The sequence below is a fragment of the Carcharodon carcharias genome, chromosome 16 (genome assembly GCF_017639515.1).
Source record: "Carcharodon carcharias isolate sCarCar2 chromosome 16, sCarCar2.pri, whole genome shotgun sequence".
Classification (NCBI taxonomy): Eukaryota; Metazoa; Chordata; class Chondrichthyes; order Lamniformes; family Lamnidae; genus Carcharodon; species Carcharodon carcharias.
The window spans coordinates 32,092,367-32,115,632 of record NC_054482.1 but is presented as its reverse complement, the minus strand read 5'-3'; the positions used below and the strand labels follow the sequence as shown (position 1 = coordinate 32,115,632).

The following is a 23,266-nucleotide window of genomic DNA, read 5'->3' as shown; positions in this document are numbered from 1 at the left end:
CACCCACTCCATCCATCCATTGCACTGATTTGCATGGTACATTATTAAAGCCCAGCAGAACCCCTCTAAAGTTCTTTCTGCTTTTAAAAGTGCTTCTCCAAATTGTCTCAAATTTGAAAATGATTCGTCTTGCTTGACAATGTCTTGTGTTAATTCTGTTCCACTTACTATATAGCCTGGTTACTCATTCATCTGCTATGTAATGCTTTATGTTTGTAATGCAGGGGAACTTGGTTTTGCACCTTTGTAATGAAAGATTTTTGGCCAAGTAATGTGCAAGAACTATTTAGCAACAGCTAACATTTATATAGTGCCTTTAACGTGGTAAAATAACTCGAGGCACACCAGCAGAGTGTTATTGGGCAAAACCTGATGCTGAACCACCTGAGATATTAGCCATTAGGTGGCTATAAACTTTGTCAAACAGGTAGGCTTCAAGGAGTATCTGACAAATGGGAGAAGAAGAGAATCAGAGGGCTTTAGGGAGGGAATTCCGGACAAAAGGTGATATTGTATAATTTAGCTGCATGCTTGGGTAAGTATTTGATCTAGACGAGTTTAGATGAATACAATTAGTGCAGATAGAGATGACGAAGAATGTCTGTGTCCGCAAACCAAGAGAATGTGGAAGTTATTAAATATCTTTTCATCTGTGGAGATGACATTGTATTCATTTAACTTGTGCTTATTCAAGTCTTATGTGGCAGCATAGGCAACTCCTTACAAAAGGAGTTCTAAACACCATCTGGAATGTGTGGTCTGAGTCCACTGTGTCAGGAGATGGGGTAAAATCGAATAAGGCAAATCAAAATGCAAGAGGAACATGGAAGAAATAAACTCCTAGCATGTTAGCTTTCAATGAGAAGGGCAGCAGGCTTGGAAATGTCCTGTGTTTATACTTGCTGGTTGCTGTAATTTTTCAAACTCTCTCCTAAAGACTTTGGTATGCTGTTCAAGTCTTGTAGAGTATCACAACTAAATCGTGCCCTGTCCCCACTCCATTTATTCCCACTTTGCAGCAGCGGCCGCACTGTCTTACGTGGGAGATCTGAAACACATGCCTTCGAAATCCAGACCGAGGCTCCGTGATAGCCCCCATATTATTTACAATCTACCTGACTGGCTAGTCAGCTCATCAAAGATCAACTGCCCTCTAATGTCAGTATTAAATATTGCCTGGATGGAAAATTCTTTAATCTCAGTTGCCTCTGTGCCCAAACTAAACTGATCACTGGAGACATACATGATCTATAGTCTGTGGATGACTACAGTGTTATTGCCCACCCACACAAGATTTGCAAGCCACTCCTGATGTCTTCAATTCTGCATACAGTGGAAGAAACTCAGCCTGTCCTTGAACGTTGCCAAAACAAAACTCGCATATCAACCCATACCTGGTCAGCCACATATTCCACTTCCCAAATGTGTTGGACACACTCTGGAATATGTCGAGCACTTCCAATACTTTGGCAGCCACTTCTCTCAAAAGGTTACCATTGACAAGGAGATCCAACACACCTAGCTGCATTAGTTCAGCTTTCTACCAACTAATGCAGCGAGTGTTTGACAACGAAGACCTCTGCAAGTCAGCAAAGGTCTGCGGAGCGGTTGTTGTCACCACACTCCTGTACTGTAATGAGGTCTGGACTGTGTATCAGTGACATATAAGAGTGCTCAAGAAATTCCACCAGCAATGCCTCCACCACATCCTCCGGATTCAATGGGAGGACTGTCAAACAAACGCTAATGTCCTTTTCAATGGACTTGACACTGTGTCCTGATGACTGAAAACCACCTCCCCGCCGGGTCCTGTTTTCTTAACTCTCAAATGGCCAATGTTCGAGGGGAGGACAAAAAAAGCGCTACAAAGACACTTCGAAGTTCTTCTTGAAGCATGGCAGCATGGATATTAATGACTGGGAGGAACTTGGTACCAATCGTTCAAAATGGCGACAACTTGTCCATCAAGCTGCATCACGCTTTGAATCATAATGTCTTAACGATGAGGCAGAGAAGGAAAGAAAAGGAAGTAAATCCTGTACTCCTGAAACCCCCTGCCCCAAAGATCTGTGGGTCGAGAATTGTCTTGTTCGGTCACATGAAGGTCATGGCAGAAATCTGTGACCCCAAGTAGACATCATCCTCAAATTGAGGGACAGCTAACAGCAGCAGGGTTCTCAGAAGCAAGAATCCTGACTAGTTCATTTTTCACTCAATAGGGCTGCTGAGGTCACCCTAACTGCTGTCTTGTCTGAAATTAGCCAACTTGGGACTGCACTCATCAAGTTGTCTGGTTGCCAAGCTTTGTATATTAGCCACACCATTACACGACTTCTCCAGCACGGATTGGAAGAAACTGCCAATGTTTGACAATACATTGAACCATAAAGGACCTTTTCTCTTTCAATAAATGGCTCTACAGCTGTATTTACTGGCAGGAGTTCAAAGTCAATTGCTTGGCTTTACTTCACTATTATATGCAGTAAACATAAAACTGATGTAGAGAAAATGATAATTTGAAATAGTTTCTTGATTAAAAAGCTTCAGATTTTTTGGTACCCAATTTTCTGACTGCCTGTTGTAGAAAGTTCACGCTGTGAAGTGGAAACTAAAATCTGAGCTAGGTGTGGCCAGTGTGTTCAGACACCACTGTCATAAGTGCAGAATGCTATAATTATGCCCAAAATAGAAGTCCTTCAATGTGACTACGTGGATTTTTGTTTAGTAATGTTACCAGTTTCCCGATATGACTCAGCATGCAAGCTTCCAGATTCGGGCATTAAATATCGAGACCCAAGTACAGCATGGCATCTGACTGTGTGGAGGAGAGCTCTGATTCTAGTACTCCGCATGTATATATTTCTAGGCCCTTGTACCCCTGTCATGGCTGTCATCTTTGTACTTGGACTGACGAGCCTGTGGCTGCATGTTCTTATTAACCCTGTTTATATCTCCTCTCTCCATCCCCTCCCCTGCCTCAGTTCATTTGTGACTGAAGCTCTTATTCGTGCTTTTGCCACTCTAGACTCGACTATTGCAATGCTTCCCTGGCCAGCCTCCTATCTTTTCACCCTCCTTATGCATGACCTCATCCAAAACTCTTCTGGTCGTAAGGTGACCCTTTCGCCTATCACCCCTGTTCTTGTTAACTTACATTGGCCTCTTGTCCAGCGTTTTAAAATTCTCATCCTTGCTTTCAAATTCCTCAATAGCCTCACACCTCCTCACAATTGTAACCTCCTCCAGCTTTACAACCCTCCAAGACCTCTGTTCCTCTGATTCGGGCCTCTTGCACATCCCTGATTTTAATAGCTCCACTATTTGTCGTTGTGCCTTCAGCTGTCATGGTTCGAAGCTCTGGAATTCCCCCTCTAAACCTCTCTGCCTTCAAACCTATCTCTCCAACCAGGTTTTTGGCTATTTCCTTGTGTAGCTCAGTGTCTCAATTTGTTTGCAAACCATCCTATGAAGCACTTTGGGTTTCTTTACTACATTGAAAGCATAACAAAATTATAAGTTTACATTGTTCTTGCTTCACTGCATCCTAACTTGGTTTATCAGGCAGCAGTTGCTTTGGGAAATGGTGATTTGTTGACTGCATCTAACCCAGGAACTGAATTGGGAAGTGCTATGCTAACTCTTAAAATCGGTATATTTTAAAACATTCACGAATGGTATCTTTGTGTTTTCCTTTCCAAACTGCATGTACTGTTCATCCTGGTATGTTCCCAGGAAGTGTTACTGCATGTTCCAGTGAGTTACCCACTTTTGCCATTGATTTACATGTGCAACATGTGGCCATAGCAGGCTTTACAATAACATATAGTTACATGATATCTTTACCAAATGCTCATATGATATCCCAAGCACAGCACTAACCTTGAAATGTGACAAACGAATGGCTATTCTCGATGAATGCAGCAAGACTTGTTTCGGTTTTCAGTTTCAGTATCTCCAGCTCGCATATAATTTGTTTTCAAATGTCCCTTGCATTGTGCCCTAGCATTAAGTCTTTGAAAGCAAAAGTGAGGGACTGTGTCACACTTCAGATTTTATAATGATTGCAGCAGTCGACAATAGTTTGCTCGTTACGTAAAAGCACTTCCTGGATGGCCTGTGCTAGCATTAATGCCGCACCTTGTAAAAGATTATGGTGGTATTGAGAGATTATTTCTGATCTTTGCTTTTTAAAAATTTTCCTTACGCCGAGTAAGCAAAACCTGAATGAGTCATCGTTGTTTTGAAAGATCAAGGATTAGTTGCAGCGGATTGGGTAACAACATTTTTAAATAATTTTCCGCACTGCTATGAAGTGGGTGTTTATCACAGTATCTTTTACAGTCAAGGAGGAGGCCATTTGGCCCATTGAGTCTGCACTTGGTCTCTGAAAGCACATTCCACCTAGTCCCACTCCCCTGCCTTATCCCTGTAGCCTTGCACATTTTCTCTTTTTTGGGTAGCTATCCAATTCCTTTTTGAATACCTCGATCGAACCTGGCTCCACCCTTTCAAGAAGCTTGAACTAGAATTCAACAACCCTCTGGGTGAAAAATTGTTTTCCTCACAACACATTTACACCTTTTGCCAATTATTTTGAATCTGTGCCCTCTAGTTCTTCATGTTCTCTTGAGTGGAAGCAGTTTCTCACTCTTTACCCTGCCCATACCCCTCAGGCTCAATTTATTTGTTGTAGAATGGACCCACTTGGCTTTTGTGACTGGAGATTGCACGTTTTCACAAGTAACTGGAGATGCACATTTTCACAAGTGACTGGAGATTTGCACATTTTCGTAAGTTTGCGCAGGAGCCTTTGGGGAAATAATTAGCATCCATTGACTTTTAAACTTTTACCCCTAGAGTTATCTTAAATAAATTGCTGCTAAGTTCCAGATATAGTTAAGTGCAGTGAGAGAATCATGGCCTAGGTTTACTGATCACTGTTGGTTTCACACCCACAGTTACCTGTTTGAAACGAATTAGTTACTGCTGGTGTTAACCGTTGAGCTGATAAGCTGCAGAGCCTGAACCTGAACTGACACCTGAAGAACCAGAAATTAAAACAGAAAATGCTGGAAAAACTCAGCAAGTCTGGCAGAAAGAGAAAGAGTTAATGTTTCGAGCCCAATATGACTCTTCTTCGGAACTCACTTTGGTGCTCCAAAGAAGAGTCATGTTGGACTTGAAACATTAATTGTGCGTCTCTCCACAGACCTGCCAGCCCTGCTGAGTATTTCTAGCATTTTCTGTTTTTATAAACACATCTTCAGCATCTGCAGTATTTTGCTTTCAGGGTACCGAAGGATCTGATCTGTTTGTGCTTTTCTCAGTAGTGTGCAAGTCTCTTTGCAATAGAAGAGAGTGAGGGAGTAGCTCACTGGAACATGCAGTAACTGGAACTGCTGCCTTCCAAAAGCCCCTTTTCACTTGTATATTTACTCTTTGACAGCCTCTTACTTCCCCACTTCCTTCCTCCCCTTAATCAGGCTTTCCAAAAAAACATTTAAAAGGCTGAAACAGTGCATGTGAGAGTATTGTTTAGTTAGGACAACTTTGGCAATGCAGTTCTAAAAATAAAGAAAGGCTTGCCTTTATATAATGCTTTTCATGACCTGAGGACATCCCAAAGTGCCTCGCAATCAATGACCCACTTTTCGAGTGAATTCACTGTTATAATGTAGGAAACATGGCATCCAATTTGTGGACAACAAGGCCCCACAAACAGCGATGTGATAATTATGAGATAATCTGTTTTCTTGTTATAGAATCATAGGGTGATGTTGATTTGAGGGATAAATATTGACCAGGACACCAGGGAGAACTTCCTTTCCCATTTCGGAATAATGTTATGGGATTTTTATTTATGGTCCTTTGAGATGAAATCAAAAGGATAGCACCTCCGACAGTACAGTGCTCCCTTAGTACTGCACTGATATGCTAATGTAGATTATGTAGTCAAGTCTCTGGAGCGGGACTGGAGCCCACAACTTCCCAACTTAGAGGTGAAAGTGCTACCTTTGCACCACACCGACATGACTCCCTAATAGGAATTAAAGCTGTTGTAATTTTTGGCTTCTAAATATTGTGCTTCTTTTTCAGAAATGACCATTTAGACTCCTGGATGCCGGCTCATCGACTCAACCATGCAGTTCAGCCAGCACTACCTCACAGTGCAGGCAACCTTTTCTTGCACCCACCAAATCTGGAACCTCGAGGTTTGTTGCCAAAGGATTTGGAAGCAGTGGCAAATAGGAAGGAATCTCCGTCGAAAGGGCAGGTGTTTTCTCTGCAATACCCATCCTCCGGCTCCTCACCATATGACTACACAGCAGGGGCACAAAAGGCCACAGCCCCGCACAAAAGCAGATTAGACCGCATTGAGGCACTGAAGGCAATGGCGGCCTCCCTCTCCAACCGGATTGAGAGTGGAGCCAAAAGACTTGCAGGCGCAGGCATCAACTATGGAGCTGCGCAGAGCTCAGAGCACGATGTGCTCCAGACTGCATGGGACGATGGACGCTGGGCAAAGCCTGCCAGTCCTCCTGTCCATGACAGCGGTGAGGATGACATCTCTCCCAGAATTCGGCGAATCCGAGGAGCCAGCGTAGGCCACACAACCTACGAGGATCAGCTGCCGGGAGTCTGCAATCTGTATGAATACAAAAAGGTTGGCGAGTCAACCCGTTGCCAAGCCTCTGCAGCGGCGGTGGCCACAGAGGTCAGGACTTCAGGGACTGACAGGTACCAAGAAGTGAGCTGGGAAAACACTTACAAGAGGTCACTTGAGGCCCTGGAGCAAGACCTGCAAAAGCTCAGCAGGGAGAGGAATCCATTTGATTCCCCCCATTCTAGTGGGGGGTCGATCAGTGAAGGGCCACTACTGAGTGAAGGAAGCCTCTCTGAGGAGGATGGTCTACCAAGCTGTAGAGACCCCATCAAATTAACGGAAAAGTTAAGGGATAAGGAATTCTGTGCAGGAGAATCAAGCATCTCCAGGCCAGTTGCAGAATTCCAAAAAGAAGCAGAGAAGTACCAGCCCCTGCAACTACATCCAGAGGGAGGCAAGAACAGAGCACCATGGGAAGAGCTAACCAAGGGAAGTCCTCACAGTGTGATTAACATCTTTGCAAAGAGTTACCAGTTCTATGGAAAAGGTAAGGGGTTGGATGTCTGTGTCTGCTGATCTATTTGGTGCATTATGTACCCCTCCCTGACCCCACCAATCCATTTTTCTCCTCTGACAAGCTAGGGGTGTGGAATGTGTACCTTCTACCATGTCATTCAGGTACACATTGCACTTATGCATATCAAGGTAGAGAATGGTAGCAGCCTCTTTTGACTGGGGGGCTATAACAACCAAGCAGGATCCTGTTCTCAACTGCTGTCCACATGGGCATGTTCCAGCAGAAGTAACTGGATAGCGGTTGGGAATGTGAACCTTGAGGCCTGTCATTGGGTGCTTGGTGTCTAAAGCATTGTGGGGGAGGCGTCTGATGTGAGCGAGGTGTGAGGGGTGTTGGGTGCCTGAGCTGTGACACAGTGGGGCAGTGAGCATTGACAGGAGGGGAACAGCTAACATAAGGAAGTGGAGGGTGAGGGGAGGTCTGCAAGAGAGATTCATTAGTCTGTGACCAACCTGTTTATTGGCTTAACTACTATTGTCTATTTCCCCCAGTGATGAAAAGTGTATAGTGTGGGAAGGGGGTTTCTTTAAAAGGCCTGGAGGAAGTCACTGTATGTGCCTTTGTGACACTGTGCTTTCTATTGACAGGAGGTTTGGAGGACGAGTCTGACAGAGGCTCACCAACGCTGCAGCCCCTGTTGTCTGCAGCAAGCTCTGAAGAAGTAGCTCCATATGAAGATGATTTCCTCTCCTCCCAGAGCAGCACAAGTTTGAACAGGAAGATTCCATCATACCAAAGGTAACGAGTAGGCAGTAGTGTGAGCGAGCACCCTCCTCACAAAATGAAGACACTTGCTCAAGCAGGTTACTGCACTGCCAAGTATGGTGGGGGTGAGAAAATAATAAACGATAAAGTTTGTGATAGGATGGAAACATGCGAGATTAAATGGCAAGAGTTAGTGGTGCAAAGGTAGATGGAGTAGTAGTAAGACAAGAAGGTTTTTCTTTCCCCACCCTCCCAAAATTTGGATTTCAGGTTTCCAGCACCATTAGTATTTTGCTTTTGTTTTAAATTTAAGGTTTTTTTTATGCAGCAAATTGGAACCATCTGGAATGTACTGCCTGAAAGAGTGATGGAACCAGATTTTTTTTTAATTCATTCATGGGATGTGGGTTTTTCTGGCTGAGCCAGCATTTATTGCCCATCCCTAGTTGCTCTTGAGAAGGTGGTGGTAAGCTGTCTTCTTGAACCGCTGCAGTCCATGTGGTGTAGGTACACCCACGGTGCTGTTAGGAAGGGAGTTCCAGGATTTTGACCCAGCAACAGTGAAGGAACAATGACATATTTCCAAGTTAGGGTGGTGAGTGACTTGGAGGGGCACTTCCAGCTGTTGGTGTTCCCATCTGTGTGCTGCCCTTGTCCTTCTAGGTGATAGTGGTTGTGGGTTTGGAAGGTGCTCTCTAAGGAGCCTTGATGAATTCCTGCAGTGCATCTTGTAGATGGTACACACTGCTGCCACTGATGTTGATTTTCAAAAGTAATATCTTGAGCAGAATTGGGATATATACTTGAAGGGGAGAAAATATACAGTGTGTTGAGGAAAGTGACTGTCAGAGCCAGTACAAATGATTTGGACTAAAAGGCACGCCTTCTGTGCTGTAAAATTCTGATTGTGAATGGCCAGTGCTGTTGGGGGTTAGTATTTTTAGTAGTATAAGCATGTTGATTTCTGAGCATAAGTGAGTGAGTTTTCAGATTGCATTGGCTTGTCTAGTACAAGTAACTTCCACTGTTCCACTACTTGCTTTACGTAGAAAAATGTCAACTGAGGCTGACTAACCATCAGAAGGGAAGCTATCATATAATCACAAGCTCCAATGATATATGTAAATGTTCCACATCTATGACAGGGCTCAGTCCTATGGACTCAAGACTGCTGCAGCACTTGTTAGTACTTTACAGATAGCTCAACAGTGTCCCCGAGTGGCAGAGAAACATGCCTACAGCCTCACAATCAGGTGTTCAATTGGTTGATAAGAAAATATTCTCATCAGTCCAGGAATTCTTCACTTACCTCACTCAAACACTAAACCCCAGCATGCTAGGGTGGTTGATTTAATCCCCGTCACTCTGGTGGTACTGATGATTTAATCCCCATCACTCTGGTGGTACTGATGATTTAATCCCCATCACTCTGGTGGTACTGATGATTTAATCCCCGTCACTCTGGTGGTACTGATGATTTAATCCCCGTCACTCTGGTGGTACTGATGATTTAATCCCCCGTCATTCTGGTGGTACTGATGATTTAATCCCCCGTCACTCTGGTGGTGATGATTTAATCCCCCGTCACTCTGGTGGTGATGATTTAATCCCCCGTCACTCTGGTGATGGTGATTTTAAATCCCGTCACTCTGGTGGTGATGATTTAATCCCCGTCACTCTGGCGGTGATGATTTAAATCCTGTCACTCTGGTGGTGATGATTTAATCCCCGTCACTCTAGTGGTGATGATTTAATCCTCGTCACTCTGGTAGTGATGATTTAAACCCCGTCATTCTGGTGGTGATGATTTAAACCCCGTCACTCTGGTGGTGATGATTTAAACCCCGTCACTCTGGTGGTGATGATTTAATCCCTGTCACTCTGGTGGTGATGATTTAATCCCTGTCACTCTGGTGGTGACGATTTAATCCCCGTCACTCTGGTGGTGACGATTTAATCCCCGTCACTCTGGTGTGACGATTTAATCCCCGTCACTCTGGTGGTGACGATTTAATCCCCATCACTCTGGTGGTGATGGTTTTAAATCCCTGTCACTCTGGTGGTGATGGTTTTAAATCCCTGTCACTCTGGTGGTGATGTTTTAAATCCCGTCGCTCTGGTGGTGATGATTTAATCCCCGTCACTCTGGTGGTGACGATTTAATCCCCGTCACTCTGGTGGTGATGGTTTTAAATCCCTGTCACTCTGGTGGTGATGGTTTTAAATCCCGTCACTCTGGTGGTGATGTTTTAAATCCCATCTCTCTGGTGGTGATGATTTAATCCCCGTCACTCTGGTGGTGATGATTTAATCCCCGTCACTCTGGTGGTGATGATTTAATCCCCGTCACTCTGGTGGTGATGATTTAATCCCCGTCACTCTGGTGGTGATGATTTAATCCCCGTCACTCTGGTGGTGATGACTTTAAATCCCGTCACTCTGGCGGCGATGATTTGGTCACAAACATGCTGTTGTCCTCGCCACTTGCTGTTGATGTGGAGGATGGAGATTGCCATGACTGACCCGCCATGGAACCCGGTGTTTTGTTGGTTTAGACTGCTTCTAAGGCTTGACCCCGCCGTGATTTCTGCCTGCGTTATGTTATGGGACTGCAGTGCGCGATCGTTGGTCGGCTCAAGCTTTCCTGAGATATTGAAATAGCAAAAAAAAAAAGTTGCACTCACTTTGTAGCAGTTTTGGGGACTTGATTGCTCTAATGTACATCAGAAATGTTGGAGAATCATATGTGAGTGCTGCTGAAGATAACTTGGAGCTCTTGCCGAGTTTTGATGGAGAATCTCAGTCCAGCTCTGACTGGCCATCTGTTCTGATAAAGGCCCTTTGCTGGAAATGTTAATCAGTTGTCATTTTCAGGAGCTGACTGGTCTCGGTGCTCATCATTTCAAGATCTTTTTATGACTTAGGGACACTTTTCCACTTATTTGTCCATTACCCTGGCACTAAATAGTACACGAGTGCAGCGTGTTAGTATTGAGAGAGACATGGAACTTGCTAGTTATGTGATCCCATAGTAAGCTACTGTCGGGTTAGCTCTGCAATACTAATGGCAACCTGACAATGGTAAAAGTTCAACTGGAGGTGTCATGGAAAATTTTAACCTAACTTGCTTGTCAGGAAGCAGATGGGAGCGGGCGCAGTGTTGCATTTGCCCTATTTTGTACTCCACTGGGCAATGTGCATAACTGGCATTCCACCTGATTCTACAGGGTTTCTGTCCACAAATATCAATTCAAAACAACCCTGTAGTGTCTTAGTGGTTGGAGCTCCTCAGGCTAACAGGCCACCACTATCCCCTGAGCTCACTGACCTGCGTTGGCTCCTGGTCTGGCAACACCTGAATTTTAAACGGTTCATCCTTGTTTTCAAATCCATTTGTTGCCTCACCCCAATCTCTGAAACCTCCTCCAGCCTTGTAATCTTTCAAGATCTCTGTGCTCCTCCAACTCGGTTGTCTTGTTATTTCCTTTGTCGTGGAGATAGGCAGCTGTGCCTTCAGCTGAATAGGTTTTAAGCATATGAACAAGGAGCAGTCCGCCATTCAGTCACTCAGGCCTGTTCCACCATTTCATATCATGGCTGATCTGATAGTAACCTGAAATCTGCATTCCTGAAACCTACCCCTAATAACCTGTCACCCCCTTGCTTACCAAGAATCTATCCTCCTCTGCCTTAAAAATATTCCAAGACTCTGCTATCACTGCCTTTTCAGGAAGAGAGTTCCAAAGACACTCAACTTGCTGAGAGAAAAAAATTTCACCTCATCTCTGTTTTAAATGGGTGCCCACTTATTTTTAAATAGTGACCCCTAGTTCTAGATTTTTCCACAAGAGGAAACATCCTCTCCACATTCACCCTGTCAAGACCCCTCAGGATCTTAAATGTTTCAATCAAGTTGCCCCTTACTCTTCAAAACTCTAGTTTATGCAAGCCTAGTCTGTCCAACCATTCCTCATAAGACAGCCCACCCATTCCAAGTATTAGTCTGGTAAACCTTCTCTGAACTGCTAATGCATTTACATCCTTCCTTAAATAAGGTGACCAATGCTGTACACAGTACTCCAAATGTGGTCTCACTTGTGCCCTGTGCAACTGAAGCATAACCTCCCTGCTTTTGTATTTAATTCCCCTGGCAATAAATGATAACATTCTATTAGCTTTCCTAATTATTTGCTGTACCTACATACTAGCCTTTTGTCCCAGCATTGATCCCTGTGGCACACCACTCGTTAAATCCCGCCAACCTGAAAAAAGACCTATTTATTCCTACTCTCTGCTTCCTGTTAGCCAGCCAATCTTCTATCCATGCCAATATGTTATCCCCATGCTATGAGCTTTTATTTTCCGCAATAACCTTTGGTGCACTTTATAAAATGCCTTCTGGGAATCTTAAGTACAGTACAATTCCTGGTTCCCCTTTACCACAGCACATGTTACTTCCTCAAAGAACTCCAATAAGTTGGTTAAACACAATTTCCCTTTCACAAAACCAAATTCACTCCTCTTGATTACCTTGAACTTATCGAAGTGTCCTGCTATAACTTACTTCTTAATAATAGCTTTAACATTTCCCCTACAACAAATGTTAAGCTAACTGGCCTGTAGTTTCCTGCTTTGTCTCCCTCCCTTTTTGAATAATGGAGTTATATTTCCTATCTTCAAATCTAATGGGACCTTCCCCCAATTCTAGAGAGTTTTGGCATCATCCCGCCCCCCCCCCCCCCCCCCCCCCCCCCCCCCCCAAGGCCTTACCACCTCCACCTCCCTCTTCTCCTTCTAAGACAATCTGTGAAGTGTTATATAAATGAAAGTTGTTGTTTTGTCACTGAATCAGCCCTTGGATATCCAGAGTAAAACCTGAAGAGTAATCTTCAACTTTTTCAGGAGCTAATTCAATGTCTGTCGTTACCTCTCAGATTAATTGGACATTATAAACAAAAGCTCCGTGTTTGGAAACAGCACAGTGGATTAATCTCTTCCTTTTGTGCTTCTTCAGCAGTGCCAGCAGTCCATCCAATGCCCAGGGAGAGCTTCCCAGCAAAAGATCTCATGATGGAAGGCTCGGCGAGATATCCCAGCGGTTCTCAGGACAGCGTTCCACTACCTCCTCCCGATCCTCAGGCTCTTCAGGAAAGAAAATGAAAATGGATGGTAAGCGATCTGCAGCTACCATGAGAGTGGTGTGCATCTACCTCAATCTGTCCGTCTGGATATTTCCACTCACATTCCCAGAGTACTTCTGTTCTGTTAGCTTGCCTCCACCTTCATGCCGCCTTCGCCCTCCTGCCCTCCCCTCCCCTCGTCGCCCCCTCCCCTCGTTGCCCCCTCCCCTTGCTGCCTTCGCCCACCATCTCTCCGCTGCCTCCTTTGAAGTCCACCCCTAAGCTCCTCCCTTCACCCCTTCCCCCCTCTGCTCCCTCCCTTGCCCCTTCCCCTCTGCCCCACCCTTCGCCCCCTCACAGTCCATGTGGCCTCGCCTCTTTCTTCCGCCCCACTCTCGTCCCCTCTATGCCAGTCCTACCCCAGTCCGCACCTCTCACCCCACCTGGCCCCAGTCTGCCCCTTCTGTCGCCGTACCACCCACCCATCCACTCACTCCATTCAGCCCTCCTTGTCTCCACCCATCCCATTTAGACCCCCCTCCTGTTAGTTTTGTAAATTGATGTCTGAGTACGTGACTATTTCTGACCTACAGTGCTGTACTTGTGTTCAGCTTGCTGCTCTCAGACACAAAGCAGGGGATGACACTTCTTTTCGCTCTCATGTGTCTGGATAAGAGCAGTAAAAACCAAGGAGGGCCTTGCTCTTGGTCGCTATTCAGTGACACCTACGTCGAAAGAAGTGCACGTTATTAGATGGTGGGGATTGAGTTTGGCAGGGATTAACTATTGTATTTTCATTGCAAATAAATTCAGTAATTTTCAGTAGGTTTGTGGGAACAGGTGAGATCAGCCGACCCTGCATGAATTATGCTACTGACCTGTACATCTTTTAGCTTTGGCAGGTGCTGATGTTGCTGGGAGTGTGCGGCATTCTCCTGTGGATGATGTGACCTGGGCATCTGCCAGTATTTCAGAGCGGAGCTCCCCTGAGGGAAGGATACCAGGCCTGGGTCAAGGCTTAGCCGTAGATCTTGAGCAAATGAAAGACGCAAACGACTCTGTGGAAGAACCAATCATTCATTCCCCAACTAGGTATGGTCTACCAGAGTGTGCTTGAAAAATGGCTGGGTGTAATGAACTTGGATGTATAAGGGATTTATGAGGAAATTTAAGGAGTAAGCAACTTATATTTGAGGAACTTAAATAATATTAGTGAAGAAAATGTACTGGACAAATTAATGGGACCAAAAGCTAGCAAATCCCCTGGATCTGATGCCCTACCTCTTAGGGTTCTAAAAGAGGTGGCTGCAGAGGTAGTGGATGCATGGGCCTTGGTCTCCCAGGACTCTCTTGATTCTGGAAAGTCTGAGTGGGTTGGAAGTTAGCAAACGTAACACCACTATTCAAGAAAGGAGGTGGAGAAAAAAATGGGAACCGACATGCCAGATAGCCTGACACCAGCGGTGGGAAAATGCTGGAATCTGTTATTAAGCAAATGGTATCAAGATCCTTAAAAAAATGATTGGTCAGAGTCAGCATAGTTTTATGAAAGGGAAATCATTGGGAACCAGTGCATGATGTATATTTATCCAGAGCCTTTTGAGAATTTAAGGTGTAACACAAGTTAAGGGTTCTGGGGTTTGGTTACTTAAATTAACATGGATATTGGATGGGTTAAAGGACAAAAATCAGCAGGAATAATTGGGTCATTTTCAGATTGGCAGTCTCAATCTAATGCGTTTCTGCAAGAACCCTTTCTCGGGCCTCAGCTATTTGCAATCTATATTGATAATTTATATGAAGGGACCGAGAATAATACATCCAAGATAAAAACAAAAAACTGCGGATGCTGGAAATCCAAAACAAAAATAGAAATACCTGGAAAAACTCAGCAGGTCTGGCAGCATCGGCGGAGAAGAACAAAGTTGACGTTTCGAGTCCTCATGACCCTTCAACAGAACTAAGTAAAAATAGGAGAGGGTTGAAATATAAGACCTTAAACCAGCTTATATTTCACCCCTCTCCTATTTTTACTTAGTTCTGTTGAAGGGTCATGAGGACTCGAAACGTCAACTTTGTTCTCCGCCAATGCTGCCAGACCTGCTGAGTTTTTCCAGGTATTTCTGTTTTTGCTTTGTTAATACATCTAAGTTTGCTGATGATGCAAAGCTAGGTGGGAGAACAAGCAGCTGCGAGGGGGACCCAAAGAGTCTGCAAAGGCATGTAGAGAGGTTATGGGTTTGGACAAGATGGTGGCAGATATGGAGGAAATGTTAGGTTATTCGCTTTGATAGGTAAGAAAAGAAGAAATTTTATTTTTTAAGAAAATGAGGAACTATTGAAGTTAGTTTTCAGAGATTTGATCGTCTTTGCACACGGAGCACAAAAAGTTAACATCACACGATTTTTACAGCGCAGAAAGAGGCCATTCAGCCCGTCTAGTCTACATTGGCTCTGAAAGAGCATTCCGCCTACTCCCACTCCTTTGTCTTATCCCCATAACCTTGCACATTATTTCTTTTCCGGTAGCAATCCAATTCCCTTTTGAATACCTTGTTTGAACCTGCCTCCACCACCCTTTCAAGAAGTTCATTCCAGACTCCAACCACCCTCTGAGTGAAAAAAAAATTTCCTCACATCACATTTACTCCTTTTCCCAATTGTTTTGAATCTATGCCCTCTGGTTCTTGATGCTGTCTTGAGTAGGAACAGTTTCTCACTATTTACCCTGTCCATACCCCTGAGGATCTTGAACACCAAACCTTCTCCTCAACCTTCTTTTCTCCAAGGAAAAGAGTCTCAACCTTTTCAATCTATCGTTGCTACAGTTGTTTATCTCTGGAATCATTCTTGTCAATCTCCTTTGTACTGCCTTCACACCCTTCCTCAGAACTGGACACAGTACTTATGAGGTGTAACCAGTGTCTTATACAAGTTCACCATGACCTCTTTACTCCTGCGCCCAATGCCCCTATTAATAAAGCCCAAGGTACTATATGCTTCATTAAGTGCTGTCAACATGCCCTGCCATCTTCAGTAACCTAGGTACATACACTCTGAAGTCCCTCTGTTCCTGCACCTCCTTTAGAGGCTCTCCCTTTATTTTATACTGTCTCACCATATTCTTCCTGCCAAAATGGACCACCTCATAATTCTCTGCATTGAACTTCACCTGCCACTTGTTTGCCCAGTCCGTCGACATGTCTGTCCTTTTGACGTTCAAGACTATGCCCATCGCAGTTGACAACATTTCCAATCTTTGTACCATCTGCAAATTTTGAAATCATGCCCTGCACAACACAATCTAGGTAATCAATATATATCAGGAAGAGCAAGTTGTCCCAACACTGACCGCTGGGGAACTCTACTACAAACCTTTCTCCAATCTGAAAAACAACCATTCAACACTAATCTGTTTCCTGTCACTCAGCCAATTTCTTATCCAAATACCTACTTCCCCTTTTATTCCATGAGCTAGAATATTGCTCTCAAGCCTGTTGTGTGGCACTGTATCAAATGTCTTTTGAAAACCTATACATCACATCAACAGCATTTCCCTTATCAACCTTATCTGTAACCTCAAAAAAAAACTCCAAGTTGGTTAAACATAATTTTCCCTTAATAAATCCATGCTAGCCCTCCTTAATTATCCTGCACTTGTCTATGTGACTATTGATTTTATCCCGAACTATAGTTTCCAGAAGTTTCCCTGCCATTGAAGTCAAACTGTCTGGTCTGTAGTTGCTAGCTTTATCCTTGCATCCCTGCCTGACACCTGTCGTATGTGTACTTCTTCCTTTTCATCTTCACCTCTACCTCTCTCGTCATCCAGGGCGCTCTGGATTTATTTGTCCTACCTTTCCTTTGAAGGTGGTCCATTGTACAGCCACCATCTTTTCTGCCAACATTTGATTCCAATCACTTGACTCAGATGCATTCTCATCCCATCGAAGTTGGCTTTCCCCCAGTTAATTATCCCTGCTCTGGATTGTGCCCTGTCCTTTTTCATGACCAACCTAAACCTTATGATGCAATGATCACTGTCTCCTAGAGGCTCTCCCACTGATATTTTCCACTTGAGCCAACTCATTCCCCAGAGCCAGGTCCAAAGTTTCATGCCCTCTTGTTGGACCAGAAACATACTGCTGCAGAAAATTATCTTGAACACATTCCAAGAACTCTTGCCCCTCTTGTTCCTTTGTACTAGTCCTATCCCAGTCTATATTTGGATAATTGAAGCCCTCCATTATGATCACTCTATAATTTTTGCACCTCTGTAATTTCTTTGTAAATTTGTTTCTTGTTTCTCCACATCCCTTCCACTAACTGGTGGTCCAAGTACTACACCAGTCAATGTTATTGCACCTTTTTTATTCCCTACCTCTAGCCAGAGAGGTTCAGTCCTTGACCCCTCTGGAACATCTTCTCTCTCCAGAACTGTAATGCCATCCTTAATCAATATTGCTACTCTTTTCCCCCTTCTTCATTTTATGTCTCTCCTAAACACCTTGTACCCAGGAATATTTAATGCCCAGTCCTGTCCTTCTTTGAACCAGATCTCTCTCATAGCAATAATATCATAATTCCATTTGTCAACCTGTGCCTATAGTTCACCAATCTTATTAACCACACTACATGCATTCACATTAGCCCTGATTTAGGCTTTTTTACTTTCCCTCTTATTCTCACCCCATCTAATGACTTACTATTCTGCCTACTCTAATTCTGTCAAACTCTCCAAGTATTCCATCTACCTTCATACCACTGTCTAATATACCCATGTTATCAGTTGATACTTCTCTACTTTCCACTGCCTATTTTTCTCCTCTCGACTCTGAATTTCACCTCAGGTTCCCATCGCCTTGCCAATCTGGTTTAAACCCTCCCCAACAGCACTAGCAAACCTCCCTGCGAGGACATTAGCCCCAGTCCTGTTAAGGTTTAACCTGCCCTTCTTGTACAGGTCCCACCTGCCCCAGAACCGATCCCAGTGCCTCAGAAGTCTAAAACCCTCCCTCCTACTCCATTTCTCCAGCCACATGTTGAACTGTTCAGTCTTCCTTTTCTTATACTCACTAGCACGTGGCCTTGGGAGTAATCCTGAGATTACTGCTCTTGAGGTTCTGATTTTTAATTCCCTTCCTAACTCCCTAAAATCTGCTTTCAGGACCTCATCCCTTTTCCTACCTATGTCATTGGTGCCAATGTGTACCACGAACTCTGGCTGCTCACCCTCCTTCAAAAGAATATCCTGCTGCCCGCTCTGTAACTTCCTTGACACTGGCACCAGGGAGGCAACATACCATCCTAGAGTCACATCTATGGCCACAGAAATGCCTGTCTGTTTCCCTAACTATGGAATCCCCTACTACTTTAGCACTTTCACTCTTCCTTCTCCCCTCCTGCGCAGCTGAGCCACCTGTGGTGCCATGAACTTAGCTCTGAGGAACCATCTTGCTCACCAGTATCCAAAATGGAAATGTGGTTAGAGAGTGAAGTAGCCTCACGGAATTCCTGCACTACCTGCCCGTTTCTCTTAAATACTCTGGTGGGCACCCATTCCCCCTCTGCCTGTGTACTTCTTAGCTGGGGCGAGACCACCTCTCTAAATGTGCTATCCATGTAATCCTCAGCCTTGTGGATGTACCACCGTGACTCCAGCTGCTGCTTGGGTTTCTGCAGCTGGTGACACTTCCTGCAGGTGTAGTCATTGAGGGCACTTTGCGCCTGCATGACTTCGCACATTCCACATGGCTGAACTGCACTGTCATCCCTTAAACTTTATATAAAGTGTTTACTACAGTATTTATTTACTGGTTTAAAATATTTTCATAATTAATTTAAAATAATTCCTCTGTATACTACGATTTACTGTGCTTATTAAATGCTAGTGCCACCCACAAATACAACTAAAAGTTACCTGTATCTTACACAGGTTCGTGTTTTAAGACACTTGCTGTTTTCATACACCCGACTGTCTTCCTACGTGCTGTTTTCAATCTCCATCTTCAACATATAGTATAGCGAAGAATTAGGAAGGCAAATGACACGTTGGCTGTTATTGCAAGGGGGTTGAAGTACCAGAATAAATAAGGAAGCCTTGCTGCAATTGCCTTTGTGCGACCACGTTTGCCTTTAAGGGAGTGCTATGAGAGCTCACTAGATAGGATCACACTCTCATCCCAAGAACCAATGAGGAAGAGACTGAGAAGAATGGGCCTCTGTTCTCTGGTGTTTAGAAGAATGAGAGGTATTTCATTAAAACCTATAAGATTCTGAGAGGCTTAACAAGGTAGATACTGAGACTCCTTTTAATACTTGGGATAAGGGTATCATTGGCAAGGTCAGGCTTTATTGCCCAGCAGTAATTGTCTTTGAGGAAGTGCGGTGAATTGCTTTCTTGAACTGCTGCAGTTCGTGTGATGTAGGTACACCCACATTGTTTTTTTCTGTAGTGGTTTGATACAACTGAATGGCTTGCTAGGCCATTTCAGAGGTCAGTTAAGAGTCAACTACATTGCTGTGGAATTGGGGTTACATGTAGGCTAGACCAAGTAAGAATGACAGACTTCCTCCGTAAAGGACATAATTGAACCAGATGGGCTTTTAATGACAATCCAGTAGTTTCAAGGCATCATTAATGAGACAAGTATTTTATTCCAGATTTATTAATTAATTGAATTTAAATTCCCCCAGCTGCCAGTTGGGATTTGCACTTGCATCCTCAGAACATTAGTCTGGACCTTTGGATTGCTAGTCCAGTAACATTACCATAATGCTACCATCCCTGTTTCCTCTGGTTAGAGACTATAGAACCAGGGTCATAGCCACTGGATATATAGCCATTTGGGACTGAGATGAGAAATTTCTTCACTTGATGGATTGTGAATCTTTGGAATTTTCTATCTCCAGGGAGTTACCGGTGCTCAGTTATTGAGTATATTCAAGAAAACTTGGTCTGGATAGTGAGGCATATTATTATGAGTTAGGCAGGGGTGAATTTTCCTTGCTGCCATTGGAAACTTGGCCACCTTGGGGCTACATGACATCCAGCAAGAGAGGGGGGTGATGGAGTCATCATTGTGCAAGATCGCGTTTGCTTGATGTAATGCTCAAGATTTTGCAAGGCAGTTCAACCCTTATGGTAGGTGTGTGCTACCTGCTGATGTAGCATGGTGGTGTAGTCTTTGGTTGTCCTTATTTTTTGCCTACCCATTTTATTCTTCATCTGTTGACATCCAAGAAACCTGCTATTACCACTCATGTAGTGGCTAGTGATGAATCCTCTTAAGTTCTGTGTCGAATGTGACAACACAGGTGACTGGGGTAAACACCTTGGAGAGTATGTATGGGTGGGGAGGGAAGGAGGCGGGAGGAAATCTGCGCTGCTATGTTTGGTAAGGACTGCTTATTACCTCACTTTAGCCCTGTGCTGGTGCGTTGATACTTGTTCTTGAATTTGGGCTGACAGAAGTGATTCTGGCCTCATTGTCATGTTGCTAGACTCCCTGGGAATTTCCTTATGACCTGGGACCTTGTCGAACGGGTACCTTGTTCCTACTTTTTGCTGCTTGTCCTTTAAGAGTCAGCATCCTGTTAATGATGTTCTGGGGGATAACTTTGAGTCAAGTGCGACATGAATACCCCTTCGTTCTACTGTCTGAGTGCTGTGCGTGAGCTGGTAGCTTGCTGAGAGTCAGTCACCTGAGTTTGCCAGCCTTCTGGGCACTTTGGCAGCTTCGCAGCCCTGCGGGCCACTGTCTGGGCGCTGAATAGGATGTTTAACTTTGAGTGGAAATTATATTGCAGAAGCTTACTTTTGGGAATGGCAGAAGAAGCATAGGCCTATCCAGACAGGGGGGTTATTTATTCCTAATGTCTCCTAAGTACAGATAGTTTAAAGCAGACCTTCAGCATATAGATATGTCAAAACATGAACTCTGCAGTGTTGAGCCATTCAAATGATGCCTCGTGTTTGATGCCTGTGTTAGAATTTGTAATAATGTAAATATGTGCTTTCAGTGTCCAAGTGGAGGCATCGAAGCACAAAAAAGCCCCAGGCTCTTTGTCCTTTCAGTCTACTGTCAGCACTGTGTCTCAGAGGCCTTTTCAGAATGACATGACGACAGCATCAGGAGATGGGACAAGACAGCTGGCCACTACTGCCTTCACACCTTCACCTTCTCTAACCTACAGACCGCAAATTGCTGACGCCAGTGTTACAGCAGCCAGACCCCCTACATCCTCAGCTGCAGGTTGGAGCAATATAAAGCTTACGTGAGCCTCGGTTGTAATGGTGACTGCATGAAAATGGAGAGGAATGGTGTTTGAATCATTAAGACGTTGCGGTGTCATGCATGGCTTGTTTTCAGTAACTGCTTCCCATCATTTGTTTATCATTCACACCTTCATATGTGTGTTTTTTTTAAAAATGAAATGCTGTTAATGGGAGCCCGAAGTGGAGAGAGCTGGGGTGTGGTGTATGGAAGGACTGGCGAGATGTTGTGCAGTGGCTAGGAAGTGCTCTTTAAGTAAAGAGTGATCGGACCCTGTGTTTCAACACTTCTTTGTATATAGTGTAAAATATGTTTTTGGAGATTAGTTATAAATAATATTACTGTGAATGATCAACCTTATGAAAATCTTGGGTTGGAAAACCGCTAATGTGACACTCCAGTTCAAGGAGGGAGACAAAAAGCAGGGAACTATAGGCCAGTCAACCTCACATCTGTCATTGGGAAAATGCTAGAGTCCGTTATTAAAAAAGAAATAGCAAGACATTTAGAAAAGCTTAACGCAGTCAAATAGAGTTGACGTGGTTTTGTGAAAGGAGAATTGTGTTTGACAAATTTGCTAGAGTTCTTTGAGGATATAACAAGCAGAGTTGATAAAGGGGAACCTGTAGATGTAGTGTATTTGGATTGCCAGAAGGCATTCAATAAGGTGCCACATAAAAGGCTATTGCACAAGGTAGAAGCTCACGGTATTGGGGGTAAGGTATTAGCATGGATTGAGGATTGGTTCAAACACAGTCGGGATTAATGGGTCTTTTCCAGGTTGGAAAGACGTAACTAGTGTTACAAGGATCAGTCCTAGGGCCTCAATTATTTACTATCTATATTAATGACTTGGAGGAGGGGGCAGATTGCAATGTATCTAAATTTGCTGACGATACAAAAATAGGTGGGAGGGCATGTTATGATGAGGACATAAGGAATCTGCAAGGGGATATAGGTTGAGTGGGTGAAAACTTGGCAGATGGAGTTTAATGTAGGAAAGTGAGAGTTCATCACTTTGGTAGGAAGAATTGAAAGGCAGACTATTATTTAAATGGAGAGTGACTCCAAAAGAAGTACAGCACAGTGGGATCTGGGTGTTCTTTTGCATGAAACGCAAAATGTTAGCATGCAGGTGCAGCAAGTAATTAAGAAGGCAAATGGGATTTTGGCCTGTATTGCTAGGGGGCTGGAGTTTAAAAATAGGGAAGCCTTGTTGCAACTGTGCAGGGTGTTGGTGAGGCCGCATCTGGGGTACTGTGTACAGTTTTGGTCCTGTATTTAAGAAAGGATATACTGGCATTGGAGGCAGTTCAGCAGAGATTCACTTGGCTGATTCCTGGGATGTAGGGGTTGACTTATCAAGAACAGCTAAACAGGTTAGGCCTTTATTAGTTAGATTTTAGACAAATGAGAGGTGATCTTATTGAAACTTACAAGATTCTGAGGGGGCTTGACAGGGTAGATGTTGAGAAGATGTTTCCACTAAGTAGGGGAATCTAGAACTAGGGGACATAGTTACAGAATAAGGGGGCACTCATTTAAAACTGAGTTGCAAAGGAATTTCTTCTCTCAGAGGGTAGTGAATGTCTGGAATTCTCTCCCCCAGAGAGTTGTGGAGGCTAGATCACAAAGTATTTAAAGAGAAGGTGGATAGATTTTTGAAATGTCGGGGAGTTGAGAGTTATGGCACAAAAGAGGAGTTGAGGCCTGGGGCAGATCAGCCATGATCTTATTGAATGGTGGAGCAGGCTTGAGGGGATGAATGGCCTATTCCTGCCTGTATATTTCTTATGTTATTATGTTCTAATTGTTCACCACTACCATGATAAAACTAAACATACATTAGATTTGGATCTTCTGCGCTCTTTTGGCTATTATTCTAGCTGGTGAATCTCATCTAGATTTCATTGCCTTCCCCTCTAGTTCACTAGGAATTACTAAGCAGTTCCCAAAATTAATTTTGAAGCTGGAGAAGTTAAGG

At 44.0% G+C, this 23,266-nt stretch overlaps 1 protein-coding gene across 3 annotated transcripts in view; it reads left to right on the top strand.

Annotated features, from left to right (window-relative positions):
• The window catches only part of cep350 (centrosomal protein 350), a 217,244-nt gene that overhangs the window by 86,454 nt on the left and 107,524 nt on the right, over window positions 1–23,266 (top strand). For all 3 annotated transcript variants that reach the window (XM_041207879.1, XM_041207880.1, XM_041207878.1), the window contains exons 12-16: window positions 6,097–7,151; window positions 7,769–7,919; window positions 12,901–13,055; window positions 13,900–14,098; window positions 21,029–21,261. In XM_041207879.1, the coding sequence (XP_041063813.1) occupies window positions 6,097–7,151; window positions 7,769–7,919; window positions 12,901–13,055; window positions 13,900–14,098; window positions 21,029–21,261 (1,793 nt within the window). The remainder of the gene's footprint in view (window positions 1–6,096; window positions 7,152–7,768; window positions 7,920–12,900; window positions 13,056–13,899; window positions 14,099–21,028; window positions 21,262–23,266) is intronic.